The sequence below is a fragment of the Salmo trutta genome, chromosome 19 (genome assembly GCF_901001165.1).
Source record: "Salmo trutta chromosome 19, fSalTru1.1, whole genome shotgun sequence".
NCBI lineage: Eukaryota > Metazoa > Chordata > Actinopteri > Salmoniformes > Salmonidae > Salmo > Salmo trutta.
In genome coordinates, this window is record NC_042975.1 from 51,493,942 (window position 1) to 51,517,566 (window position 23,625).

The 23,625-nt window shown below is 41.1% G+C and overlaps 1 protein-coding gene across 3 annotated transcripts in view; it reads right to left on the bottom strand.

Annotated features, from left to right (window-relative positions):
* Nucleotides 1-517: 517 nt before the first annotated feature.
* The window catches only part of LOC115154949 (beta,beta-carotene 9',10'-oxygenase), a 110,864-nt gene continuing 87,756 nt past the window's right edge, over nt 518-23,625 (bottom strand). For all 3 annotated transcript variants that reach the window (XM_029701683.1, XM_029701682.1, XM_029701681.1), the window contains 2 exons: nt 3,641-3,751; nt 518-715 (listed from right to left, as the gene is read on the bottom strand). In XM_029701683.1, the coding sequence (XP_029557543.1) occupies nt 599-715; nt 3,641-3,751 (228 nt within the window). In that variant the 3' untranslated portion in view covers nt 518-598. The remainder of the gene's footprint in view (nt 716-3,640; nt 3,752-23,625) is intronic.

Here is a 23,625-nt window from a genome sequence, read left to right on the forward strand (position 1 = left end):
ATTGTATTATTATTATTATGTGATTGTTCTATATAAAAGTACCATGTGTGCAAAATGTATATGTAAAATGTGTGTATACAGCGTATTCAGACCCCTTGACTTGAATGGTAAATAATGTATTGTCATTTTGGAGTCACTTTTATTGGAAATAAGAATAGAATGTTTCTAAACACTTCCACTGTACATTATTGTGGATGCTACCATGAATATTGAAAATCCTGAATGAATCGTAAATAATGACAAGTGAGAAAGTTACAGATACACAAAAGACATGCTAACCTCTCACCGTTACAATAACAGAGGAGGTTATCATTTTTGGGGGGCTATGCTATTTCTGCATCTAACTTTCACACTCATCATTATTCACAATTCATTCAGGATTATCTGTAATCATGGTAGCATCCACATTTTAACGTATAACGTAGAAGTGATTAGAAACATATTCTATTCTTATTTACAATAAAAGTGACTCCATAATGACACAATACATTATTTACCATTAATTTCTATTGGGCACAAAATAATCTGAGGGAGGGAGGGAGGGAGGGAGGGATGGAGGAAGGAAGGGATGGGTGATTGTTAGGTCAGTAATGCTGATCTAGGCAGTGGGGTTGAAGGTACCATGGAAACCGTAGGGAATATTGACAGGCACCTCGGCTCTCCCCAGCTCCTCCAATGTCTTGGCATCCAGAACCAGGAGGAATGTACTCTTATCCTGCACAGAGCGATGGAAGATTCCAGATTAATCTACATAAACACTGTAGAACATTCCAAATTAATCTCTATTAATACCATATCCGTATGGCACGTTTCTGAAATGCTGTAACTTGTGTCTAAAATAACTGAGGTTGAAACCCAGTGAATATCGCCATTTGACCCTAATGAGTGGATGAGAAAGGTGAATAACCTGAACACGCTCGTTGTGTGAATATTATTGATGCCAAGTTTTTTTAAATTATGTTGACAATGGTTGTCAAAACCACCCTGTTTAAATGTTTTTCACATTTTCTGTAGCCCTATACACTTGTACCCGGATAAGGATAAAAGAAAATGGCAGATTTGGACAATGAAAAGCACCTAAATTGAACGCAGCGGCTGTACAGTAACATGCTTTACATGATGTCAGAGCTCAGAGTCTCCACTTAACAGCACTATATAAAAGAAATATATAGCAAATACATTTTGTATTGAATAGCAGTGTAATTTACACTATGATTTCAGTTAGAAAACCTTTTTATAATGAACAGTTAGCCTGTGCTTGTCATAACAAGCTGTTGTTGCAAGGTTGCCATAAAGTGTTTCTTTACATGACCTTTGACTGTTGTAAAGCACAGTAGTAAATCTACTCAATAAAAATGATGATACTGACATCTAGTGGTGACATTGGGAACGGCATGTTACTGCATAGTTTGAACTTGGTGCAGTTTCAGATTTACTTTGAGACAAAGTTTAATTCATTCAGCCCTTCTTGTTTATTAGTGTGCTTGTGGTGCTTCAGCATAAACACTTCTGCATTCTTATCCACTGCCAAAAATAGGTACAACTTAAACATGTGCCTAAGAAGGTAAACTGAACAAGTGTTTTGTATTTATATATAAAGTGAATTCTTATTCCACATTGTATTGTTACAGCTTCAATTCAAAATGGATTGAATAGATCTCACCCATCTCCACACAATACCCCATAATAACAAAGTGAAAACATGTTTTGTTAGACATTTTTGCAAATGTATTATATTAAATAAAGACATCTAATTTACATATGTATTCACACCCCTGAGTCAATACATGTTAGAATCAGCTTTGTCTTTATCGGCAAGTCTCTAAGAGCTTTGCACACCTGGATTGTACAATATTTGCATATTATTATTTTTTGCTTAGATTTTCAAGCCAATTTAAGTCAATATTCTAACTAGGCCACTCAGGAACATTCAATGTCATCTTGGTAAGCAACTCCAGTGTATGGTTATGGTCCTGCTGAAAGGTGAATTTGTCTCCCAGTGTCTGTTGGAAAGCAGACTGAACAAGGAATATCCTCTAGAATTTTGTCTGTGCGTAGCTCTATTCCTTTTATTTTTATCCTGAAAAACTCCCTTGTTCTTGCTGATGATAATCATAACCATGATGCAGCCACCACCATGATTGAAAATATGAAGAGTGGTACTCAGTGACGTGTTGTGTTGGATTTGCCCCAAACATAACACTTTCTATTCAGGACATGAAGTTATTTTCTTTGTCACATTTCTTGCGGTTTTACTTTAGTTCCTTATTGCAAATACATATGTATTCTGTACAGGCTTCCTCCTTTTTCACTGTGTCATTTAGGTTGGTATTGTGAAGTAACTACTACAATGTTGTTGATCCATCCTAATATTTCTCCTATCACAGCCATTAAACTCTGTTTTAAAGTCAACATTGGTTTCATGGTGAAATCCCTAAACGGTTTCATTCCTCTCCAGCAACGGAGTTAAGAAGGACACCTGTATCTTTGTAGTGACTGGGTGTATTGATACACCCTCCAAAGTGTAATAAATAACTTCACCATGCTCAAAGGGATGTTCAACGTCTGCTTTTTTAATTTTTTATCCATCTACTATTAGGTGCTCTTCTCTGCGAGGCATTGTAAAATCTCCCTGGTCTTTGTGGGTGAATCTGTGTTTGCAAATCACTGCTCGACTGACAGACCTTACAGATAATTGTATGTGTGGGATACAGAGATGAAGTAGTCATTCAAAAATTATGTTAAAAACTATAAGTGCACACAGTGTGAGTCCATGCAACCTATTATGTGACTTAAGCGCATTTCTACTCCTGAACTTATTAGGCTTGCTGTCACAAAGGGGTTGAATACTTACTGACTCAAGACATTAATTTGTAAAACATTTTTAAAATCATTTTCGCACTACAACATTATGGGGTATTGTATGTAGGCCAGTGACACAACCTCTCCGGCTGTAACACAACAAAATGTGGAAAAGGTCAAGGACCTGAATACATTCTGAAGGCACTATAGTTGCTTTTTGGTGGTTATCATGTAAACCACAAATAAAATATTCGTACATTTAAATTTGAATATTTAGTTAATAAATGATCATTTGGGGCACATTGTGTAATAAAGACAGTTTGTGTTTCATTCCATTTCTAAAAAAGCAATATAAATCGGTAGATATATTGGTAATTGGTGACTTTTGCCTCCCTAAATTCCCATATCGGTTGGCCTGAATTTTGTTGTCTGAGTGAGGAAAATGCTGTAAATTACAAGGACTCTGTGCATTTTGGAAGATAAGATGTTGAGGATTATAATAAATACAGATTTGATGATACAAGCATGAGTCCAAATGAGAACTATACATTTCCATATCATAAAACTCATGTAACGTTTATGATGACTACCTTTCATGTACAGTTACAAGATGACATGATGTTATACCCTGGGTTGTCCTGAACAGAACAACCTGTTTGTTTTATTGTGAGGAAAATTTGCTACAGACCACACATCAGAATGCACTCATGACTCCATTCTATGCACAACAAAATTACAATCTGCTTCTCTGAATTTCCTTGTGAAAGCCTAACACTGTAAGATCATATTTTATAATTTCGCTAGTCATGTGTGCGATATAATGACACATAACCTTTACCTCAGTGGGCGTGACCACCACGGACAGGATGACCCCATCGTCCTCCTCCACGGCCTCCGGCGAGGGAACGAACACAGGCTCTGAGGGGAACAAACCCTTCTGGTACCACACCTTGAGACAGAGAAAGCAGGGATGCAAAGTGGGACCCCAAAAGGTAAACATGGTCAATCTTTGAAAAGTGAAAGATAAAAAAATTATTATTCAGAGAACAACAAGTTCATAATATACATTTTATTAGTCTCATTACTCCTAACTTCCCAAACCACAATAGACAGAGAGTTGGTGTCACGTCCTGACCAGTAAAGAGGTTATTTGTTCTTATAGTTTGGTCAGGACGTGGCAGGGGGTATTTGTTTTATGTGGTTCAGGGTGTGTTTGTGTATGTGTTCATGTAGAGGGGGCATTTGGTTTATATGGTTCGGGGTGGTTGTGTATGTAGAGGGGTATTTGATTTATTAGTCCAGGGTTTTGGTTATTGTTCTATGTTAGTTTATTTCTATGTTCAGTCTAGTCGTTTGTATTTCTATGTTTAGCTAATTGGTGTTGGGGCCTTCAGTTGGAGGCAGCTGTCTATCGTTGCCTCTGATTGAAGGTCCTATAAATAGGAATGTGTTTGTCATGGGATTTTGTGGGAGATTGTTTCTTGTTTTGCTGTATGCCTGAAGAGATTGTCTAGTTCGTTTGTTTTTTTGTATAGGTTGTTTGTGTTTTTCCTTCTTCACTAAATAAGAAGAAGATGAGTATACATTTTCCCGCTGCGTTTTGGTCTACACCCTACGACACCCGTGACAGTTGGGCTCTTTGGTCTGCGTTTAAGGTTTATCATGACATGCAACGATAAACTCAGTCTTCCCAGAGAGGAACACATAAGGCACAATCACATCTTATTTTTTCTGCCAAATTACTGTTTGTCAGTTTTGTTTTTCCAGGTTTGGGATTTTTTTCAGATTTTCACTCTCGTAATCACACTTTTTTAATAGAAACAAAACAAAATTAAATGTTCTAAGTCCACAACAATGCTTAAACCATAGAGATCAAATTAAAATTACAAGAGGGGATTGGTCATAAACCCTCAAAGTTCAATAATGGGGCTAAACTGGCAGCCATCTTGGTCAGTGAGAAATCCAAAAATGAATCTAATTGGAATGTATGGCAGGAATGCATAGGTGCTGCATTTCATGCTTTTACTTATGCAGGAAAATAAAAGTAAGGCATGTGATGTATCAGAAAATGTGTATTAGAATTATAGTTAACCTAAAAAAATGTAAATTTGATTTTAAATTCAGTTTATATGGGTTTTATACACATTTCCTGTATAAATTGCCTCGAAAATACATGTAAAAAGACCATAAATATCTCAGATTTTTTTATCTTGAAAAGCTGTGAAGGATATTATATGATACAATATTAGTACTTGTTGCATTTACAACTTGTCTAAGTTCTATCATCAACTGATATCAGAAAGCAGTGCTGCCAACTCTCACACACTGGCTGTGAGACACGTATTTGACCCTCTTTACACACTCACACGCATTGATTTCTATCCTGTGCTATATACTGCTATATCTGTCCGATAATACAGAACAAGTAAAGGGCCCATTGTTATTTCATAGTTTTGATGGCTTCACTATTATTCTACAATGTAGAAAATAGTAAAAATAAAAGAAAAATCCTTGAATGAGTGTCCAAACTTTTGACTGGTACTGTGTATATATACACTACTGTTCAAAAGTTTGGGGTCACTTTGGGGTCCTTGTTTTGAAAGAAAAGCACATTTTGTGTCCATTAAAATAACATAAAATTGATCAGAAATACAGTGTAGACATTGTTAGTGTTGTCAATGACTATTGCAGCTGGAAACGGCTGATTTTTCATGGAATATCTACGTAGGCGTACAGAGGCCCATTATCAGCAACCATCACTCCTGTGTTCCAAATGCACGTTGTGTTAGCTAATCCAAGTTTACCAATTTAAAAGGCTAATTGATCATTAGAAAACCCTTTTGCAATTATGTTAGCACAGCTGAAAGCTGTTGTTCTGAATCAAGAAGCAATAAAACTGGCCTTCTTTATACTAGTTGAGTATCTGGAGCATCATCATTTGTGGGTTCGATTACAGGCTCAAAATGGCCAGAAACAAAAAACTTCCTTCTGAAACTCATCAGTCTATTCTTGTTTTGAGAAATGAAGGCTATTCCATGCGAGAAATTGCCAAGAAACTGAAGATCTCGTACAACGCTGTGTACTACTCCCTTCACAGAGCAGCGCAAACTGGCTCTAACCAGAATAGAAAGAGGAGTGGGAGGCCCCGGTGCACAACTAAGCAAGAGGACAAGATCATTAGAGTGTCTAGTTTGAGAAACAGACGCCTCACAAGTCCTCAACTGGCAGCTTCATTAAATGGTACCTGCAAAACAACAGTCTCAACGTCAACAGTGAAGAGGTGACTCCGGGTTGCTGGCCTTCTAGGTAGAGTTGCAAAGAAAAAGCCATATCTCAGACTGGCCAATAAAAATAAAAGATTAAGATGGGCAAAAGAACAGAGACACTGGACAGAGGAAGATTGGAAAAAAGTGTTATGGACAGAAGAATCTAACTTTGAGGTGTTCGGATCACAAAGAAGAACATTCTTGAGATGCAGAAAAAATTAAAAGATGCTGTAGCATGGTGGAGGCATTGGAGTCCTGCTCCAGTTTCAACTGTTCTGCATGTGGCTATCGAACCCTGACCTTTTCACCGGACTTGCTACCTGTCCCAAACCTGCTGTTTACAACTCTCTAGAGACAGTAGGAGCAGTAGAGCTACTCTGAATGATCGGCTATGAAAAGCTAACTGACATTTACTCCTGAGGTGCTGACCTGTTGCACCCTCGACAACCACTGTGATTATTATTATTTGACCCTGCTGGTCATCTATGAACCTTTGAACATCTTGGCCATGTTCTGTTATAATCTCCACCCGGCACAGCCAGAAGAGGACTGGCCACCCTTCATAGCCTGGTTCTTTTGTAGGTTTCTTCCTAGGTTCTGGCCTTTCTAGGGAGTTTTTCCTAGCCACCGTGCTTCTACACCTGCATTGCTTGCTGTTTGGGGTTTTAGTCTGTGTTTCAAATTTTGTTCAGTAGTTGTGTGGCTGTGGACAGTAGTTGTGTGGTTGTGGTCAGTACTTGTGTGGTTGTGGTCAGTAATTGTGATGTCAGTAGTTGTGTGGTTGTGGTCAGTAGTTGTGTGCTTGAGGTCTGTAGTTGTGTGGTTGTGGTCAGTAATTGTGGTCCCTCTTCACCCTTGTCATAATTTTTGCTCTCTTGCGTCTGTGAGTACCGTTAGCAAAGGCTCCGTTTGGGCTGCCCAATGATGATACAGAGCTGTTAGAATACATTAGCTAGCCATTTTTTTGTCACTCTAAACTCTGACAAACAGCTGTAACTTTTTATTGGTAGAAGCCATTCCTAATCCGCTTCATCCAATCAGTGGGGTACAGCCCGCCCTCCTCTTTAGAGACAGGCAAACTATCCAGTTGAGTTATTTAAAGCACGGAGCATGATCCTGAGAAGGCGGACAAACCTAGTGAGCATTATAAATCTTCTCTTTATCATTCTTGGTCGCCCAGACTGGGGAAGCATTCAAAATCTTGGCGATTGCCTTTCAGTTAGAAACAGATTCACAAATCTGGGAATTTGTGGAGCTAGGAAGACATCAGCTGTGTTCGAATACTCATACTAACTACAAGTGGAGCGCTAGTACGCTCAACTGAAATGACACATTCGTTTACAGTATACTAAAATGAACTTATAGTATATACTCATTAAGTATGTAGTATACAATATGTTAGTATGGGTATTCGAACACAGATATTCTCTTCTGCGAGTCAAGCGTTGCTAAACAACAGTAGCCTTGGCAACACTGCTCCCTTATGGCAAATCTCAAGTGTGATAAACATCCCAGTCAACACGCTGGGTTTGGGCCTATTCCGTTTGAGACTCTGGGGACTTGGAATCGACTCGGACTCAGGGGGCTTCATACAGGCCGAGCTCTTCCCAAGTCCGGCAGAATCACATTACTCTGGGTTCTGGCTAATGGTACTGGGACCGAGTCCACCTCAACATATCTGACCCGATTAACTGTTTCAGAAGTAGGGCCATATGATGTTTTTATTCTGCAGGTGATGAAAGAATTAGTTTTTTATTAATGTAATAATTTCACCTCGAATTTGCAAGCTAAAATTCGAGCTATTAGATGGAGAAGGACCCTAGAGAATCTATGCTAAAAATGAACTAGATTTGATTACTGATTTTGTTTGGAACCCCACTCACACTAATTCTATTAATTTTAGTCCCACGGCAAATCCTGGCCGAAGGAGCGATGCAGCCTACAACCATGAATGTTGAATTAATGCAATAGCCTATTAAACTGTTACAAATTTAGTCTGTTGCCTATTAAAATAGCTAAATAAATAACGACCTTGACAGGCAATGGAAAAAATCATGGTGCTTGAAAGGTCATGATTGAAGGTCATGATTGGGTTCGATTTCCGGGGCCACGAACAGAAACTGAATGCTTGTATACTGTCGCTTTGGATAAAAGCGTCTGCTTAATGTCATGTATTTTTTTTGCACACCTCATATTTGTGAGACATTGAACATTTTGACAGTAGCTATGTTCTGACTGCACATTCTGAGAAGACAGGAGAAAATAAAAAAGCGTATCTAAAGCGGGTAAGTTATGAATTGTATGACCAACAGTGTAACTTTGTCATAACACAAGGATGCATGCCAAATTTTTTCTGAACCTAAACATAGATGAAGTCTATTTCAAGATTGAGACCGCACATCAAGTCAAAAATAGGCTACTGTCTGTTTTATAAATCTGTGCTTGTAATTTTCAACATTGCAAATAGCACCAGAGGGTACATGTATCGTCAATTGACAACATCAATGCTTTCTGAAGTATCCTTAATAGGGAGCTAGCATTACCTCTGAAGATACCAAAAACACATGATCCAGCAGCGGTGGCCTCTGCTGCTCGAGCCATCTGCTGCTCGAGCCATCTGCTGCTCGAGCCATCTGCTGCTCGAGCCATCTCCTGCTCGAGCCATCTGCTGCTCGAGCCATCTGCTGCTCAGCTGGACTGACTTTCCAACTGGTTGTTGTGACGTCGATCGCCGAACGCCGCCCGAACAGGGAGAGGAGCCGACTTCGGTGGAAGTCGTGAAAAAAGCACCCAGCTAGCAAAGCTAGCTAGCTAACAGTCACAGTTAGCTAGCTATGTCCAGTAGTCACAAAGGACTTGCGCGACCCCAACTGGTCTCGAGTGGAGATGGCAAAGAGCACTCCAAGATGAAATGATGATGGTTTATTTCATTTCATGTATACTATGGAAGCTTTTTTTATAAACGGTCCCAGTGGTTCTGTGTAACGTTAGCTACCTGCATTATTTGGATGTAGTTAGTTTTGCGAAACTATTCATGGTTGACCCTATACAGTCAATGGGTCAATCAGCTCCAGTCTTCTTTCATTGAAAATCAAATCTATAAAAAAAGATTATAATGTAAAACAACATTCTATAGGTTGAATGATTAATTTCCAGCTGATCCCATTCCTTACTTGAACCCCATGTAAAGCAATGTGCTCGACAATACATGTCTTCTTGTTAGTCTACTTGCCAGCAGACTATCCCCACCCTCAGCCTCTCTGACGGACTGTATCCACCTTCCACCACCATGCCCTAAATACTTACTGTTCACAGACAGAAACGTATCTGTGACAACAGTTATCACTCATACTAACATGTTATTTGTTGAAAAACAATTACAGTCCATCCATTCTGACTTAAAATACATTTTAACTTTCCACTAATAATAACGTAAAAGATCCTATAGGTTTTTTTTACCTTTATTTAACTCGGCAAGTCAGTTTAGAGCAAATTCTTATTTTAAATGACGTCCTAGGCACAGTGGGTTAACTGCCTTGTTCAGGGGCAGAACAACAGATTTTCACCTTGTCAGCTCAGGGTATCGATCTTGCAACTTTTCGGTTACAAGTCCAACGCTCTAACCACTAGGCTACCTGCCTCCCCAAGGTTGAATGATTCGTTTCCAGGTGACCACATTCTTCACTTGAACTCTATGTAAACTGATGTGTTCTACAATATACACTACCTGCCAAAAGTTTTAGAACACCTACTCATTCAAGGGTTTTAATGTTCAATGTTACTATTTTCTACATTGTAAAATAATTGTGAAGATTTCAAAACTATGAAATAACATATGGAATCATGTAGTAACCCAAAAAGTGTTAAACAAATCAAAATATATTTTATATTTGAGATTCTTCAAACAGCCATCCTTTGCCTTGATGACAGCTTTGCACACTCTTGGCATTCTCTCAACCAGTTTCACCTGGAATGCTTTTACAATAGTCTTGAAGGAGTTCCCACATATTCTGAGCACTTGTTGGCTGCTTTTCCTTCACTCTGCGGTTCGACTCATCCCAAACCATCTCAATTTGGTTGAGGTTAGGGGATTGTAGAGGCCAGGTCATCTGAAGCATCACTCCATCACTCTCCTTCTTGGTAAAATAGCCCTTACACAGTCTGGAGGGGTGTTGGGTCATTGTCCAGTTGAAAAACAAACTATAGTCCCACTAAGCACAAACCAGATGGGATGGCGTTTTGCATGCTTTACAGTGGGAAATACATATGCAGAGATCATCCGTTCACGCACACCGCATCTCACAAAGGCATGGCGGTTGGAACCAAAAATCTCCAATTTGGACTCCAGACCAACGGACAAATTTCCACCTGTATAATGTCTATTGCTCATGTTTCTTGGCCCAAGCAAGTCTCTTCTTATTATTGTGGTCCTTTGGTAGTGGTTTCTTTGCAGCAATTCGACCATGAAGGCCTGATTCACACAGTCTCGTCTGAACAGTTGAACTATGTGAATAATTTATTTGGGCTTCAATTTCTGAGGCTGGTAACTAATAAACTTATCCTCTGCAGTAGAGGTAACTCTAGGTCTTCCATTCCCGTGGCGGCCCTCATGTGAGCCAGTTTCATCATATCACTTGATGGTTTTTGCAACTAAACTTGAAGAAACTTTCATAGTTCTTGAAATTTTCCATATTGACTGACCTTTATGTCTTAAAGTAATGATGGACTGTCATTTCTCTTTGCCTATTTGAGCTGTTCTTGCCATAATATGGACTTGGTCTTTTACCAAATATCTTCTGTATACCCCCCTACCCTGTCACAACACAACTGATTGGCTCAAACCCATTAAGAAATTACACAAATTAACTTTTAAGGAGGCACACCTGTTAATTTAAATGCATTCCAGGTGACTACCTCATGAAGCTGGTTGAGAAAATGCAAAGAGTGTGCAAAGCTGTCATCAAGTTAAAGGGTGTCTATTTGAAGAATCTCAAATATAAAATATATGTATTTACAATGTAGAATAATAGTAAAAATAAGAAAAACCCTTGAATGAGTAGCTGTTCTAAAAACTGACCGGTATTGTATGTCTTCTTGTTTTTCTCCCTACGAGCAGATTCTGTCTCTCCAACCTCAGCCTCTCTGATGAACTGTCTCCACCTTCCACCACTGTGCGCCAAATACTCAAAATGTGAATTTGAAGGCTGGCACCCTGAACCTGAGCTGGTGTGGCCGGACAGTAAAGGAGTCAATCTCAAATGTGAAAACTGTTTAAGGGTGTGTAGACTTTCACTAGGCCATTGAGTCTTGAAGAAAATAAGTTATACATTCTTGTCGAGCTTAGTTTAACTGTTCTTCCCCATCAGAACCAAATATAGGCTTGTTTAACTGAAAACACTGTATAGACTCAAAACATGGTTCAAACTTTAAGTCCTTGCATCCATAGCTCCTATATGTTAATGGTCAGTGCTAACACGGATCCTTGGGACATCCCTACCCTAAACCATAACCCTAACCTTAACTCTTACCGTAATCTTACACATAACCAAATCCCTTACCTAACCTTAACCATTTTAACAATGGGGTAGGGACGTCCAAAGGATGCTGAATTGCATGGACCGTATGTTTATTTTCTGAGATCTGTACCCATGAATACTGGGCAGGGGCACGAGATGAGAGTCTGGTGTGAGAGAGCCAGTGGCCTGGCCATAGAATTAGGAATAAAAATTCTATGACATATCCTGACAATAGATCACAGAAAATAGTTATATTCTCAGGGAAATTGATCCCAGGCCTTTGCGTACTGCGGCCCAGAGTTGCCCATCCCTGACCTTGAATTGTGAAATTTTGTACATAGTTCCCTCTTCGCACAAGGAACACATTTGCCTCATGGACCCACAAAGTCTGCCATGATGGATTTTCTGCCAATTTCAATTTCAGAAAAAAACTTAAATGACATCTCCTCCGGAGCCACAGGGCCGATCTGGATGAAACTTGAAATATGGCATCTATGGATAAATGTCTTTCAATATAATATTTTCCAGACTAGTATGTCAAACAACTGACCAATAAACATTAATGTGGGTATGGTCTGGCACATAAATGCATATAAATCAGACAGACATTTGTATTGTAACCAAACTTGGTAAACATGTTCTTAACCCTGTCAAGACTCAACACATGCAAACAGATTTAGATTGACCACACGATGGCGCTACCACAGCCACATATTTTGATCTGTTTGACTCAGTGCGGAAATAGAAAACCTCTGGTTATTGTGATGTGTTGATGTGCTTCCCATTTGAGGTCTGGGCTGTGATTCCTATGATTTTTGTGTGGTGTCAAATCTGAATGATTGTTGCAACAACTTCTTTTGGTATTTTTTCTATTATTCAAAAGGTGCTGTCAGGAGAAACAAATTGATACCATTTCATCCTTCCACTCTCACCTGGTTGTTAGTTAAGTTGCTAGAGAAGTGGACTGATTGTTAATTTTATTTGTTTGATTGCTATGGAGCCTGGCAATGTTTTTATCCCTTGCTTGCTAGCTAGCCATCTGTGGCTGATACAGTCAATTCAACTCTGCAGATACAGTGCATTTGGAAAGTATTCAGACACCTTGACTTTTTCCACATTTTGTTACATTACAGCCTTATTCTAAAGTTGATCAAATTCTAATTTTTATAATCAATCTACACACTATACCCAATAATGACAAAGCAATAACAGGCTTTTGGGATTTTTGCAAATGTATATATTTCAGTTTTTTTATATACTGCTCAAAAAAATAAAGGGAACACTTAAACAACACAATGTAACTCCAAGTCAATCACACTTCTGTGAAATCAAACTGTCCACTTAGGAAGCAACACTGATTGACAATAAATTCCACATGCTGTTGTGCAAATGGAATAGACAACAGGTGGAAATTATAGGCAATTAGCAAGACACCCCCAATAAAGGAGTGGTTCTGCAGGTGGTAACCACAGACCACTTCTCAGTTCCTATGCTTCCTGGCTGATGTTTTGGTCAATTTTGAATGCTGGCGGTGCTTTCACTCTAGTGGTAGCATGAGACGGAGTCTACAACCCACACAAGTGGCTCAGGTAGTGCAGCTCATCCAGGATGGCACATCAATGCGAGCTGTGGCAAGAAGGTTTGCTGTGTCTGTCAGCGTAGTGTCCAGAGCATGGAGGCGCTACCAGGAGACAGGCCAGTACATCAGGAGACGTGGAGGAGGCCGTAGGAGGGCAACAACCCAGCAGCAGGACCGCTACCTCCGCCTTTGTGCAAGGAGGAGCAGGAGGAGCACTGCCAGAGCCCTGCAAAATGACCTCCAGCAGGCCACAAATGTGCATGTGTCTGCTCAAACGGTCAGAAACAGACTCCATGAGGGTGGTATGAGGGCCCGACGTCCACAGGTGGGAGTTGTGCTTACAGCCCAACACCGTGCAGGACGTTTGGCATTTACCAGAGAACACCAAGATTGGCAAATTCACCACTGGCGCCCTGTTCTTCACAGATGAAAGCAGGTTCACACTTAGCACGTGACAGACGTGACAGAATCTGGAGACGCCGTGGAGAACGTTCTGCTGTCTGCAACATCCTCCAGCAAGACCGGTTTGGCGGTGGGTCAGTCATGGTGTGGGTGGGCATTTCTTTGGGGGGCCGCACAGCCCTCCATGTGCTCGCCAGAGGTAGCCTGACTGCCATTAGGTACCGAGATGAGATCCTCAGACCCCTTGTGAGACCATATGCTGGTGCGGTTGGCCCTGGGTTCCTCCTAATGCAAGACAATGCTAGACCTCATGTGGCTGGAGTGTGTCAGCAGTTCCTGCAAGAGGAAGGCATTGATGCTATGGACTGGCCCGCCCATTCCCCAGACCTGAATCCAATTGAGCACATCTGGGACATCATGTCTCGCTCCATCCACCAACGCCACGTTGCACCACAGACTGTCCAGGAGTTGGCGGATGCTTTAGTCCAGGTCTGGGAGGAGATCCCTCAGGAGACCACGCGCCACCTCATCAGGAGCATGCCCAGGCATGGTAGGGAGGTCATACAGGCACGTGGAGGACACACACACTACTGAGCCTCATTTTGACTTGTTTTAAGGACATTACATCAAAGTTGGATCAGCCACAGGAAGACTTTACCACAGGAAGACTCCAATCAAGTTTTACAAACATCTCAATGATTATCAATGGAAAAAGGATGCACCCAAGCTTAATTTAGAGCCTCATAGCAAGGGGTCTGAAAACCTAAGGCATCTGTTTTTTTTATCTAAATGTGCAAAATTTAGATTGATGAGGGAATTTTTTTTTTTAAATACGTTTTAGAATAAGGCTGTAATGTAACAAAATGTGTAAAAAGTCAAGGGGTCTGAATACTTTCCGAATGCACTGTAGAATATCAAAGTTGCAGCATTTGTTTAAGCAGTTTTCTAGTGACATTTATTTGGATACATCCATTCTACTGTTGAGGGATGACACAGACACAAAATCAATTTCATCTATTTAAATAAAAGTTTAAAATGAGAAAATGTCATGTCTATTGTTCATGGTTCAGTTGATAGCTGCAATATGACTACCTTTAATATAATATTTAATATAATACATTTAATATAATTTTACTACCTGACTCGGGCCTGATCCAGCAGCCAGACCCGGGCCAGCAGTTTTAGATCTGGAATGCCGTAATCAGGCCAGATGTGGGCTAGATGTTTGCTAACATACAGTACGTTTTTGCTTTAATACTAACTAAATACTGCACTCTGACCCACAGAACTTACATGATAGTGTTGTTAGACAAAGCAAGGAAAGTTAACTTCAAAACATTGTCGTTTTATTAGAATTTGCAGCTGTTGTTGGTAAATAATTAATATCCGAGCTTCTGACATGACTTACTGCAGCTAGAAAGAGAGCAGTTGATGGGTTACTAAAACATCACTATCTACTGATTGCTAAAGATTATTCCTAATCCATTTTCGGATTTGAAAAGCAGAGAAGTAGGGGAAGATTTCATTCCCTCTAACTTTTTGTCTAACTTGTTGGGTTAGTGGTGAAAACGGCAGATGTTTGCAAAAAAGTTACAGAAAATGATGACGCGGTTACTGAAACAGCTCAGCATTTAATCCCATAGTACCCTCCAAACTTGTCATTAAGCTTGAGACCCTGGGTCTCGACCCCGCCCTGTGCAACTGGGTCCTGGACTTTCTGACGGAATGCCCCAGGTGGTGAGGGTAGGAAACAACATCTCCACCCCGCTGATCCTCAACACTGGGGCCCCACAAGGGTGCGTGCTCAGCCCTCTTCTGTACTCCCTGTTCACCCATGACTGCGTGGCCATGCACGCCTCCAACTCAATCATCAAGTTTGCAGACGACACTACAGTGGTAGGCTTGATTACCAACAATGACGAGATGGCCTACAGGGAGGAGGTGAGGGCCCTTGGAGTGTGGTGTCAGGAAAATAACCTCAAACTCAACGCCAACAAAACAAAGGAGATGATCATGGACTTCAGGAAACAGCAGAGGGAGCACCCCCCTATCCACATCGATAGGACAGTAGTGGAGAAGGTGGAAAGTTTTAAGTTCCTCGGCGTACACATCATGGACAAACGGAAATGGTCCACCCACACAGACAGTATGGTGAAGAAGGCGCAACAGCGCCTCTTCAACCTCAGGAGGCTGAAGAAATTTGGCTTGTCACCAAAAACACTCACAAACGCACAATCAAGAGCATTCTGTCGGGCTGTATCACCGCCTGGTACGGCAACTACTCCGCCCACATCCGTAAGGCTCTCCAGAGGGTAGTGAGGTCTGCACAACGCATCACCGGGGGCAAACTACCTGCCCTCCAGGACACCTACACCACCCGATGTCACAGGAAGGCCAAAAGGATCATCAAGGACAACAACCACCCGAGCCACTGCCTGTTCACCCCGCTATCATCCAGAAGGCGAGATCAGTACAGGTGCATCAAAGCTGGAACCGAGAGACTGAACAACATCTTCTATCTCAAGGCCATCAGACTGTTAAACAGCCATCACTAACAATGAGTGGCTGCTGCCAACATACTGTCTCAAATCTCTAGCCACTTTAATAATTAAAAATAGGATGTAATAAATATATCACTAGTCACTTCAAACAATGCCACTTTATATAATGTTTTCATACCCTACATTACTCATCTCATATGTATATACTGTACTCTATCCCATCTACTGCATCTTGCCTATGCCGTTCAGTCATCGCTCATCCATATATTTATATGTGCATACTCTTATTCATTCCTTTACACTTGTGTGTAAAAGGTAGTTGTTGTGAAATAGTTAAATTACTTGTTAGATATTACTGCATGGTCGGAACTAGAAGCACAAGCATTTCGCTACACTCGCATTAACATCTGCTAACCATGTGCATGTGACCAATACAATTTGATTTGTACCTTTTTATCAGAATACAATTTGAAACGCCAGATTTAAGTAGCATAGTAGTATACAAAGATGCAAACGCTCTAACTTTTTGTATTTTTGCAAAGTGTTCAAAGTAGCCGATTTGCGTCAAAAGTTGAATTATTGCATTTACAGTGAATGGAAATTGGAAGTGATGATGCCACAACTGGGCCTTTTTGAATATTGAGGAAATCCAATGTAAGCGGATGGAGGACCCCAAATATTTTACAACATTAAGTATAAACTATATCAAAAAACTGTATATGAGCACTCTATTCTGTACTGATCTGCACGTTTTAAAGTTTGAATGATGTTTCTAGCTTAAACGGTGTAGAATCAAATCAAATTGTATTTGTCATGTGCCGAATTCAACAGGTGAAATGCTTAATTACAAGCCCTTAACCAACAATGCAGTTTTAAGAAAATACCCCCCAAAAAGTAAGTAAGAGATAAGAATAACAAATAATTAAAGAGCAGCAGTGAAATAACAATAGCGGTGCTAGATACAGGGGGTACCGGTACAGACTCATTGTGCGGGGCAACGGTGTCAAGGTAATATGTACATGTAGGTTGAGTTACTAAAGTGACTATGCATAGATAATAACAGAGTAGCAGCAGCATAGAAGGGGAGGGGGGGGCAATGCAAATAGTCTGGGTAGCCATTTGATTAGCTGTTTAGGAGTCTTATGGCTTGGGGGTTGAAGCTGTTTAGAAGCCTCTTGGACCTAGACTTGGCGCTCCGGTACCGCTTGCCGTGCGGTAGCAGAGAGAACAGTCTATGACTAGCGTGGCTGGAGTCTTTGACAATTTTTAAGGCCTTCCTCTGACATCGCCTTGTATAGAGGTCCTGTATGGCAGGAAGCTTGGCCCTGGTGATGTACTGGGCCATACACTACCCTCTGTAGTGCCTTGTGTTCGGAGGCCGAGCAGTTGTCATACAAGGCAGTGATGCAACCTGTCAGGATGCTCTCTATGGTGCAGCTGTAAAACCTTTTGAGGATTTGAGGACCCATGCCAAATCTTTTCAGTCTCCTGAGGGGGAACAGGTTTTGGTCGTGCACTCTTCAAGACTGTCTTGGTGTTCTTGGACCATGTTAGTTTGTCGGTGATGTGTATGCCAAGGAACTTGAAGCTCTCAACCTGCTCCACTACAGCCCCATCATTGAGAATGGGGGCGTGCTTGGTCCTCCTTTTCCTGTAGTCCAGAATCTCCTTTGTCTTGATCACGTTGAGGGAGAGGTTGTTGTCCTTGCACCACACAGTCAGGTCTCTGACCTCCTCCCTATAGGCTGTCTCATCGTTGTCGGTGATCAGGCCTACCACTGATGTGTCATCAGCAAACTTAATGATTGTGTTGGAGTCGTGCAGTCATGAGTGAACAGGAAGTACAGGAGGGGACTGAGCACGCACCCCTGAGGGGCCCCGGTGTTGAGGACCAGTGTGGCGGATGTGTTGTTACCTACCCTTACCAACCGGGAGTGGCCCGTCAGGAAGTCCAGGATCCAGTTGCAGAGCGAGGGGTTTAGTCTCAGAGTCCTTACCTTAGTGATGAGTATTGAAGACACTATGGTGTGGAACGCCGAGCTGTAGTCAATGAATAGCATTCTTACAAAGGTGTTCCTTTTGTTCAGGTGTGAAAGGGCAGTGTAGAGTGCAATAGAGATTGCATCATCTGTGGATCTGTTGGTGCGGTACGCAAATTTGAGTGGGTCTACGGTTTCTGGGATAATGGTGTTGATGTGCGTTTCAAAGCATTTCATGGCTACAGATGTGAGTGCTATGGGTCGATAGTCATTCAGGCAGGTTGCCTTAGTGTTCGTGGGCACAGGGACTATGGTGGTCTGCTTGAAACATGTTGGTATATCAAAGAAGACACTTGCCAGTTGGTCAGCGCATGCGCAGAGTACACGTCCTGGTAATCCGTCTGGCCCTGCAGACTTGTGAATGTTGACCTGTTTAAAGGTCTTACTCACATCGGCTGTAGAGAGCGTGATCACACAGTCGTCCCGAACAGCTGTTGCTCTCATGCATGTTTCAGTGTTACTTGCCTCGACGCGAGCATATAAGTTATTTAGCTCATTTGGTAGGCTCGCGTCACTGGGCAGCTCGCGGCTGTGCTTCCCTTTGTAGTCTGTAATAGTTTGCAAGCCCTGCCACAGCCGACGAGCATCGGAGCCGGTGTAGTATGATTCGATCTTAGTCCTGTATTGACGCTTTGCCTGTTTCATGGTTCGTCGGAGGGCATAGCGGAATTTCTTATAAGTCCCGCTCCTTGAAAGCGGCATCTCTACCCTTTAGCTCAGTGCGAATGTTGCCTGTAATCCATGGCTTCTGGTTGGGGTATGTGTGTACAGTCACTGTGGGGATGACATCTTCTTTGCAATTATTGATAAGCCAGTGACTGATGTGTTGTACTCCTCAAAGCCATCGGAAGAATCCCGGAACATATTCCAGTCTGTGCTAGTAAAACAGTCCTGTACTTCAGCATCTGCTTCATCTGACCACTTTTTTATAGGCCGAGTCACTGGTGCTTCCTGCTTTAGTTTTTGTTTATAAGCAGGAATCAGGAGGATAGAATTACAGTCAGCTTTGCCAAATGGAGGACGAGGGAGAGCTTTGTACGCATCTCTGTGTGTAAAGTAAAGGTGGTCTAGAATTTTTTTCCCTTTGGTTGCACATTTAACATGCTGATAGAAATTAGGTAAAACTAATTTAAATTGCCCTGCATTAAAGTCCCCGGCCACTAGGAGCGCCGCCTCTGGATGAGTGTTTTCCTGTTTGCTTATGGCGGTATACAGCTAATTGAGTGTGGTTTCAGTGCCAGCATCGGTCTGTGGTGGTATGAAGACAGCTACAAAAAATACAGATTAAAACTCCCTAGGTAGATAGTGTGGTCTACAGCTTATCATGAGATACTCTACCTCGGGCCAGAAAGATCCTGAGACTTCCCTATATATCGTGCACCAGCTGTTGTTTACATATATACATAGGCCCCCGCCCCATGTCTTACCAGAGGCTGCAGTTCTATCCTGCCTATAGAGTGTATAACCCGCCAACTGTATGCTCTTAATGTCGTCGTTCAGCCACGACTCGGTGAAACATAAGATATTACAGTTTTTAATGTGGCGTTGGTAGGATATACGTGCTTTCAGTTCATCCCATATATTTTCCAGCGATTGAACATTAGCTAGCAGAACGGAAGGCAAAGGCAGATTAGCCACTCTTCGCCTGATCCTGACATGGCACCCTGATCTTTTTCCGCAAAATCTCAGTTTCCTTCTCCAGCGAATGACGGGAATCTGGGCCTGGTCGGGTGTCTGTAGTATATCCCTCCCGTCCGACTCATTGAAGAAAAACTCTTTGTCTAAACTGAGGTGAGTAATCGCAGTTCTGATGTCCAGGAGCTCTTTTCGGTCAGAAGAGACGGTAGCAGTAACATTATGTACAAAACAAGTTATCAACAAGAGCCGATAAGACGACATTCATCCCCTCCGGCGGAATCTTTACTTAAGGAGTAGCGTTCAGAAGAAGAACAAGGTTGAAGATTTAGAATGGAAAGTTTGCTTAGCAAATCCCATTTTTTATTAAATCTTTATTAAATCAGTGAGTCATACTGAGACCAAGGGCTCTTTTTTTCAGATGAGCTGTGAATTCAAAATATAAATACAAAATGCCAGCAGAAAGAAAAACAGTCATAAAAAAGGTTATTAATTCATTAGGCTATTTGAAATCTGATATGCCAACTTGTGTCTTTGAAAATATGCATTTTTCTAAGTCATGAGAATAGGCTGTATTGAAGGAGTGGAGCCAATGACATTCAAAATGGAACATCTCACTCCAAGCCATCTTCAAAAGTTGGCTGCCCTGGAAAAGTAACCTCAGTTAGCTAGGCTAGCAGGTACATCATGTCATTAACAGGGCCACGGGCAACCTAGCCCAGTTCAGGGTATATCCAGTGGTGAACTGTGACTATTGGAGCTAGGCCCTCAGTTGCGGAAAAAGATCTGACGTCATCCATATAGATAGAGAACTTGGATGCCTGTGCATACAGAGCATGACTTGAGACCTTTCTTTTGCAGACCTATGTAGGAAAAGCAATTCTTTGATGACAGATTCAAACGCCTCGGCTGTGGCTCACAGAAGCAGCACACGTACACAACAGTTGCAAATATCGATAGCAGGAACCACGTTACAAGAAAATAAACATTTGCCAAAACAAACAGTCACTCAAATAGTGGGGGAATAAATTCAAACACACAACTACACACATTGTCAGAGAGAAAAACATTTGTGCTGTATTCTATCTCCAGCATGCAACAATAAAAAAATGCACCACAACACAAAATGTAATGTGCCCAGTACTTCCAATAGCAACATCATTACCTTTGTTTTTACCACACGACCAGTGATATAAAGTTGAAATAATATTTTACACATTGTATTCAAAATGATATGAATGACATAGCAACAAAAACAAAGCTGTAGATGAAAACAAAAAGTCCACTCACCATTATGATTATCATATAAAAACGAAGCCCATTCTCCTGTACTTCTTTATGAAATGGGCAATGGAAGGTTCATATACAGTTGAAGTCGGAAGTTTACATACACCTTAGCCAAATACATTTAAACTCAGTTTTTCACAATTCCTGACATTTAATCCTAGTAAAAATCCCCTGTTTTAGGTCAGGTAGGATCACCACTTTATTTTAAGAATGTGAAATGTCAGAATAAGAGTAGAGAGAATGATTTATTTCAGCTTTTATTCATTTCATCACATTCCCAGTGGGTCAGAAGTTTACATACACACAATTAGTATTTGGTAGTGTTGGGTTCAATATTTTGAACATTGAGATATGAAATAAATGACAGAGAAGAAGCATAGAATTAAAGGAGAAAGTTAAGGGTTCTCTGTGGAAAGCCAGAAGGCTTTGGAATGTGTTTGATGGAGGAGAGGAGAGCAACGTGTTGATACAGGGGAGACAGATGGACCTCTCTGGATTAGATGAAGGAGGGGTTGAGGTCAGCAAATGAGGGGTGAGGTCAGTTCCCCTTAAGTGAGAAATCAGGGTTTATTATCTGGTTACCTTTTCCAATCCTCACATTTTATGGTTCTACGGGAAGAAGAGAAGTGTCTTAAGTGGGATATACATATCTGGATGGGACAAATGTTGGGATGTCTGATTACAGCGGTACAGCAACTTTGGGAAGAATTAAACTTGGTTAAATCTTCTCTGGTGTCCGTGGGTTATTTACTCTGAAAAATAAGAACCTAACAGTAGCATTGCCTTTAAATTGTTTAACTTGGGTCAAACATTTCAGGTAGCCTTCCACAAGCTTCCCACAATAAGTTGGGTGAATTTTGGCCCATTCCTCCAGTCAGAGCTGGTGTTACTGAGTCAGATTTGTAGGCCTCCTTGCTCGCACACGCTTTTTCAGTTATGCCCACACATTTTCTATAGGATTGAGGTCAGGGCTTTGTGATGGCCACTCCAATACCTTGACTTCGTTGTCCTTATGCCATTTTGCAACAACTTTGGAAGTATGCTTGGGGTCATTGTCCATTTGGAAGACCCATTTGCGACCAAGCTTTAACTTCCTGACTGATGTCTTGAGATGTTGCTTCAATATATCCACATAATTTTCCTGCCTTATGATGCCATCTATTTTGTGAAGTGCACCATTCCTTCCTGCAGAAAAGCACCCCCACAACATGATGCTGCCACCCGCATTCTTCACGGTTGGGATGGTGTTCTTCGGCTTGCAAGCCTCCCCCTTTTTCCTCCAAACATAATGATCATTATGGCCAAACAGTTATATTTTTGTTTCATCAGACCAGAGGACATTTCTCCAAAAAGTACGATCTTTGTCCCCATGTGCAGTTGCAAACCGTAGTTTTTTTATGGCGGTTTTGGAGCAATGGCTTCTTCCTTGCTGAGTGGCCTTTCAGGTTTTGTCGATATAGGACTCGTTTTACTGTGGATATCGATATTTTTGTACCTGTTTCCTCCAGCATCTTCACAAGGTCCTTTGCTGTTGTTCTGGGATTGATTTGCACTTTTCACACCACAGTACGTTCATCTCTAGGAGACAGAATGCGTCTCCTTCCTGAGCGGTATGATGGCTGCGTGGTCCCATGGTGTTTATATTTGCATACTATTGTTTGTACAGATAAACGTGGTACCTTCAGGCGTTTGGAAATTGCTCCCTAGGATGACCCAGACTTGTGGAGGTCTACAATTATTTTCTGAGGTCTTGGCTGATTTCTTTTGATTTTCCAAGATGCCAAGCAAAGAGGCACTGAGTTTGAAGGTAGGCCTTGAAATACATCCACAGGTACACCTCCAATTGACTTAAAATATGTTAATTAGCCTATCAGAAGCTTCTAAAACCATGACATCATTTTCTGGAATTTTCCAAGCTGTTTAAAACATCTCTGGGATAGGGGGCAGTATTTTCACGTCCGGATGAAATGCGTGCCAAAAGTAAACTGCCTGCTACTCAGGCCCAGAAGCTAAGATATGCATATTTTTAGTAGATTTGGATAGAAAACACTCTGAAGTTTCTAAAACTTTTTTTTGAATAATGTCTGTGTGTATAACAGACCTGATTTGGCAGGCGAAACCCCGAGCACAATCCATCCAGGGAATTTGTTTTTTGAGGTCAATCTGTTTTCCATTAGGTTTCTATGGCAAGCCCGCGTCGTGTCTTTGGGTCACCATTAAATTGAAGACATGTTTATCAAAATAACTCCCTGTAATTATTATCACGCGATTAAACTGATTCATCGTTTAACTATAATTAACTAGGAGATCGGGGCACCAAGGAAAATATTCAGATTACAAAGTTATAATTTTCCTAATATAACTTTCCTATATTATAATATTATATTATAGTATAGGCCGATTATCTTCTGGTTTAAATGGTGTTTTTTACCTCGCGTCCAGTCTCCTTCCAAACGTCGTAAATTGTTGTATCTGCACGAACCCAGCCTTTACTAACAGTCATCCATACATCAATTGTCTTAAAATCATTTATTTACTAAACTAAGTAATTCACAGAAAGCATACAAACAGTAATTATCGTCACAAAGAATTGGTAGA